Source organism: Triticum dicoccoides, chromosome 2A (genome assembly GCF_002162155.2).
Source record: "Triticum dicoccoides isolate Atlit2015 ecotype Zavitan chromosome 2A, WEW_v2.0, whole genome shotgun sequence".
NCBI classification, from domain to species: Eukaryota; Viridiplantae; Streptophyta; class Magnoliopsida; order Poales; family Poaceae; genus Triticum; species Triticum dicoccoides.
Genome location: NC_041382.1, coordinates 745,954,985 through 745,961,159, shown reverse-complemented (window position 1 = coordinate 745,961,159; position 6,175 = coordinate 745,954,985). Strand labels below are relative to the sequence as shown.

Sequence of the window (6,175 nt, the reverse complement as noted above, 5' to 3'; positions counted from 1 at the left end):
ATGTCCCCTCTTAGAGCATCTCCAGTCGGGCCCCTAATAAGGCCCCACAGGTGATATTTCGGCCGCCGGCGTCGAAAAATCGACCCAGTCGCGTCCCCAAAGGCCCTTTTTTCGCTAGCTCAGGCCCAAATTGGCGTCGGCGGATCCAGGCTGAACCCGGCATGCTGGGGGCGCTTGGGGACGCTGGTCGAATCGTTTTTAGCGCGAAAGTCGGCGGGCCCTCCTTGGCAGCGACTCGGCTCTTCTCGCCGCTTCGTCGTCCTCATCGCCTCGGTTCCCTCGGCGAATCAATGCCAAACTACCGCGCGCTGTCGCGCCGGTCAGCCTCCTCCATTGACGCCTCACGGGCGGTGCAGTGAAGACCGGACCACGCGTGTCCCTCGCCCGCCACGCGTAACATGGAGGCACGCGTACGCGCGGCGCCTCCGCCTATATAAGCCGCCCCCAGCGCGCCGGTGACGCACAGACTCTCCACCGCCGATGCCCCGTTCTTCCTCTCCTATCGCCGTTCCAGTTCAACCATGGCCGAGCGCTTCCCAGTCGACAGCGCGGCGGCGAGCGGCTTCGATCGCCGCCACCTCCACGAGGACGAAGCTCGGCTCCTCTTTGAAGCCGAGTACCCGGTCCCGCCGAACATGCGGGTGCCTGGGGCGTGGAGGATCAGCGCCGGCAGGGTCCCGGTGCCCCCACCGCCCACCGGAGTGGCGCGGCATGCGGAGATCACCCATATCCGCGCCTCTCTGCCGCAGGCGGTGAGGGAAGGCCCACGGTACGTCCCCGAAAGCCCGTTGTGGGAGCCCTACTTCCGCCGCCGCCACGTCGAGCAGCTCGAGGCCACCAACAGCGTCGTGCCCTCCGGGAGGCTCAACTCCGAAGGCCGCCACCGATGGTGGGGTGTGCCCGGTGGAGGCCATCCTCGAGTACATCGAGGGCGGCAACACGCCCAGGCTGGAGTACCCCGCCCACCATCCTTCTCCCGCCGGCGTGGGAGCTCGTGGACGCTGAGGCGCATGGACCTGGGGGCGTCCTCCTCCTCGTTCGGCCGCTCGACCGGCTCTCCCTGCCTCCGCCCCGTTAAGCTGGAGCCCCAGGACACGCCGGTCAGCCACCGCACCCGCAGCTCCGGCGTCCGCATCGCCGACTCCTCTCCCACCTCTGGCCGCCTCGTCCTCGTCAGGCCGAAGGCGGAGCCTGGACTCCCCGCGGATTACGAGGCCATAGTCCGGCGCGGCTTCTTCGACGAGGAGGCCATAAAGTGGGCGCGGGACGACTACCTCCGCGACGAGATGGTCCGGCAGCGCCGAGCCCTGGAGGAGACAGCCGCCCGCAAGCGTGGGCGCGAGGACGAGCATGGTGTGGTGATACTCGACAGCGACGAGGACAAGGACGTCCCCGGACCGTCCAACCCACCGCGCCAACCTGGGGAGGGGTGCGGCAGGGATGGCGGCGACGACGGCGGCGGCGGCGACTACACGCAATTCTACAGGCTCCTCGGCATGTAGAGCTTCAAGGGCGGCGGGCGGCGAGGGCGGCGGGCGGCCGCTGCGAGTAGCATTTTTTTTTGTAAAATATTTTAAATATGTATGAACTCGCCGAAGTTTTGATAAATTTGTGTCTACTTTGTGGTTTTCAAATAAATCGTGGGCGCCGCGACTGTGGGGGGGGGGGCATCACGCCCCCAACACGTGGTTTTCGCCGATGCGACTCCAGGGGGCGATTTTTAGCGCCTCCTGGGGGGCCAACGGCTGGAGATGCTCTTACTACCCACCAAAATGCCTTAATCATTGAAGTCAGGTGTTCACACAGACCTCTTGGTCTTTTAAAACATGACATAATGAATACTGGGATGGCTTGTGCAAGTGATTTGATCAAGACCTTCTTCCCTGTAGCGGACATATTTTCTCCATCCACACTTGTTAGCGATCGATCGATCGCTAACATTGCGGGCCTAGGGTGGGCCAGCCCATTACCTTTGCTAGGCCTTGTAGCTTAGCGTTGGTACGATCTGTGGTTTTTTCTTCCCATTTCTTTTCCTTTTTCCCGCAGCATAAAAACCCCCAAAATTTTAAAAAAAAGCCGCACAAAGTCTGAAAAGTGTTTAATAATTCAAGTAGTACTTACCAATTTGAAGAAATGATCATGGATTTAAAAATTGTTTGTTAGTTTCAAAAAATTTCAACAATTCAATAAATGTTTGCTAAATTTTAAAAGTCTTCATGAGTTTGGAAATTTTGGCGTGGATTTTTAAAAAATAGTTAATTTTAAAATGATCATGAATTCGAAAAACAATCATGGATTTGGAAATGTTCATGAATTAAAAAATTTACTCCCTCCGATCCAAATTAATTGACGCTGATTTCGCAAAACTGTTACTAAGAAGTTTAAATATATTTCTTTGTAAAAAAGAACTTAAAAAAAAACAGATTTCCCCTACAAAAACTTAGAAAACAGATGTGTTTCCATGTTGCCGTTGCCATATGCGCTGGCCAGCGAGGCGGCCATGCATTGCATAGCGCACATGATCCAAGTCGTGTTGCTATTTCTGGCGCCATGGCGGTTTTGGCGGGCGCAAACAGCAGGTCAGGAGCCTCCGCCTCCGCCCTTCCGCCATTACCCAGCTCCCCAACAACGTGGCGCAGCAGATAGAGAAAGAGGGGCAAAGGGGGGGATCGAGAAGGACGATTATCGCGGATGGCCGGCACGATGTGACTTCTTCTGGTCAAATCTGAGGGAGCTAGCAAGCAAAGGCTCGCCACGGAGCTCGCTCGACCGCCCGGTCTCCGCCCCGTCAAGGTTCCGCCCCGTCGAATCGGATCCGCGTCCGAGCTGATCGACCGGGATAAAACGCCTGTACGCGTTGTCACCGCCCGGAAGGGCATGGCGTTGGCCGCCGCCGCGACGTCGGTCGGCGTCGCCTCCGTCGCTCTGCTCTTGATCCTCGTCGCCAATACCTCGGCTTCGGATGCTAGTTTGGAAGGGAGGCGCGCCTTGCCAGGTTTGCCCCGCTGTTCATCTCCCTCTTGCTTTGCTCGGCGAGGGCGTGCGTCGCCAATATATCGTCTCTGCATGCATGCCCTAATTGTTCGGCCTCGCGTGTGCACGGCTGCCAATTCGTCAAGCTTAATTGATCAATCTGTGTTCTTCTAATTAATTCGATTTGGTTTGGTTTGTGCAGGTCGCGAGATTCACCTTGAGCCAATTGTCACTGCAGAAAATGCACTGGTGCCGGTGGGCTCATCGCCATGGAGGAGATCGGCGGAGGAGACACCACCGTCGCCGGCGAACAACTCGCTCGTGCTGGCGGCGAAGAGGACCCGCCGGAACGACCCCAGCGCGAACAACACAGTGTACGGCGGCGGGTGGAACATCAGCGAGATGCATTACTGGGCTGTACGCACGGAAAACCACCCCACATTTCCGCATTTCGTCCATGTGGCGCTTCTCATCGTGCGTGTTGTGTTGCATTTCCACGCGCGCCTGCAGTCCGTGGGCTACACCGGCGTCCCGCTCTTCTTTCTCGCCCTCGTCTGGTTCGTCGGCTTCGGGGTCGTCATGCTCGTCATCTCCTGCTGCTGGTGCTGCTGCTGCTTCTGCCGGGACCGGAGCGACGACTATTCGCCCGCCTCCTTCAACGCCTCCCTCGTCCTCCTCGTCATCCTCACCATCGCCACCATGTAATCCGTCCGTCCGGTCACCGGTTCAGTATATATCCCTGTGATCGAATGCTAATGATCGCCGTGTAATCAACTAATCATCTGTCTGGTGATTGTTTGATTTCAGCGTGGGGTGTCTGCTGCTGAACATCGGGCAGATGGCGTTCCACACCAGCACGATCGACACGGTGGACTACGTGGTGGGGCAGGGCAACCTGACGGTGGACAACCTGAGGAACTTCGCGGGGAGCCTGGCCGCCGCCAAGAACATCGGGGTGGACCAGATCTTCCTCCCTGTCGAGGTCCAGCGCAAGATCGACGTCGTCGAGGAGAAGCTCAACTCCTCCGCCAACGAGTTCTCGGCCCGCATCGTGCTCAACTCCGACAAGATCAAGAACGTGGTAGACCTGATGTGAGCATGCATTGCATTTCTCTTCTGAATTTCGTCCCCCGCGCGTACGTCTAGCCGCCCGAAACTGAATTTTTTTTCTTTCGGTTCTTGTAGGCAGGTAGCCCTGATGGATGTTGGAAGTATCATGCTTGTCCTTGCCATACTGGGACTCAGTAAGCATCAACATACCATCTTGTTGTGGTTTACTTGCTACACATACTGAATTACTTGCTGTTCTTGACGCCAAATTTGCAGTATTCTCCGTGTTGGGGCTGCAGTGTTTTGTCTCCCTGTAAGTGCAGTTCCGTTCAATCAAACTCTGTCCATGCTAGCTGCGTGTTTTCTCCACCAAACTCCGGTGTGAATGATGTGATATGATCGTATCTGCATGCGGTGCAGGCTGGTGATCGCCGGATGGGTACTCGTCACCTTCACCCTCATGATGGCCGGCGGCTTCGTCCTCCTGCACAAGTAAGCAAACCAAAGTTTCTGGACGTGTTGAGGTTCAGGCACTCACCGACGGAGACATGCATGTGTACGTGCAGCGTGGTGGGGGACACGTGCGTCGCCATGGACGAGTGGGTGACGCACCCACAGGACCACACGGCGCTGGACGACATCCTCCCCTGCGTGGACGTGGGGACGGCGAACGAGTCCATGCACCGGAGCGAGGAGGTGACGGCGCAGCTGGTGGCGCTCGTCAACAACGTCATCGTCAACATCTCCAATCGGGACTTCCCGCCGGGGCTGCAGCCGCTCTACTTCAACCAGTCGGGGCCCAAGATGCCGGTGCTCTGCAACCCCGTCAAGCCGGACATGAGCCCCCGGGAGTGCGCCTCCGGCGAGGTCGACTTCAAGACGGCGCCGGGGGAGTGGAAGCGGTTCCAGTGCCAGGCCAAGGGCCCCGTCGGGAAGGAGGTGTGCACGACGGTGGGGCGGGTCACGCCGGCGGCCTACAACCAGATGACGGCGGCGGCGAGCATCAGCATGGGGCTGTACGAGTACGGGCCGTTCCTGATGAACCTCCAGGACTGCACCTTCGTCCGGGAGACCTTCACCTCCATCAGCGTCAACAACTGCCCCGGCCTCCGGTATTTCAGCAAGACCGTCTACCACGGCCTCATCCTCGTATCCGCCTCCGTCATGGTCTCCATCGTCTGCTGGATGGTGCACACCAGGCAGCGCAGCCTTCGCGGCAAGCAGGAGTGATTGTGATCCGACGACGGCCCCCGATCGAGCGGAGGTGGCACCGAATCCTCGTCGGATCGATATTCTCCTAACCGTACGCCTGGCCGCTGCTACGTACGTGCACGACGCCTCATCGATCTGATTGCAGCTGTGTACATATATGGATCGTCTATGATGGAAAAGTGAAGTATGGTTGCTTTCGCGAATACCCAAAGCTTACGTATCTTTTCATTATCACAAGGAAAAACAGAGTGAAACCAAGTGTTGTGATGATGTGATCTTTTTCAGCACCACGATCCGACTAGCGATACATTATCAGTCGGTATAAAGGCTGCTAACAGTGATGGATATGATAAGTTTGTGTATATTTAGGGTGAAAACCCACGATCTTTCCTTTCCGACTAATCAGTCAACGTCAGCATGCAAACATTGTGCATTTGCTAAAGGTGAACACGTCAACATTGACACAAAGTATAATGATCCCTTCTTAAAGCTTTTGTCTAGAAGTAGATTGTTATTCGTTTAATTAGGTCACGTTTAAAAGACAATCTTCTTCTGTAAACCTATTGGATGCCAGGTTTTCTTTGACACCATTAAATAATAAATACATTCCATTTTACTCCCAATTTTGATATTCTTATGCTCATTTTTTTTGGGTATTCTTAGAGCCTGTTTGGAATCTCTGCACTCTACCAAATCCGCTCCAGTATTCCTGACTCCACAGAGTTCGTGGAGTTCAGTTTCAGCCACTCTTGAAAAATGAACTGAAGGCTGTTCCACTCCGCTCTTTTAACTCCGCAGAGCCCGTAGAGTTCGGCGCTGCTCCCTCCGCTCCGTCCGCTCCGGGAGCTCACTTGAAGAGCGGAGTGGATCCGAACAGGGTCTTAAGAGAGATTATTGGGTCTCACTTTGGGCTCTGGCTAAAGCTTTTCTGAGTTAAGAT

General features: G+C 56.2%; 1 protein-coding gene across 1 annotated transcript; it reads left to right on the top strand.

The window, feature by feature from the left end:
- Positions 1–2,610: 2,610 nt before the first annotated feature.
- Positions 2,611–5,630, top strand: LOC119352221. The gene is made up of 8 exons (XM_037618925.1): positions 2,611–2,995; positions 3,176–3,390; positions 3,484–3,674; positions 3,781–4,065; positions 4,159–4,217; positions 4,300–4,336; positions 4,444–4,515; positions 4,590–5,630. Exons 1-8 carry the CDS (start codon positions 2,878–2,880, stop codon positions 5,251–5,253), a joined length of 1,641 nt encoding a protein of 546 aa, XP_037474822.1. The 5' UTR covers positions 2,611–2,877; the 3' UTR covers positions 5,254–5,630.
- The last annotated feature ends 545 nt before the right edge of the window (positions 5,631–6,175 follow it).

Excerpts from the sequence above, each read along its gene's own strand:
- LOC119352221 (XM_037618925.1), top strand. The coding sequence starts at position 2,878 with ATGGCGTTGGCCGCCGCCGCGACGTCGGTCGGCGTCGCCTCCGTCGCT. Across the intron at positions 3,391-3,483 it reads GCGAGATGCATTACTGGGCT|TCCGTGGGCTACACCGGCGT; the intron begins GTACGCACGGAA and ends GCGCGCCTGCAG. Across the intron at positions 4,516-4,589 it reads GGCTTCGTCCTCCTGCACAA|CGTGGTGGGGGACACGTGCG; the intron begins GTAAGCAAACCA and ends GTGTACGTGCAG.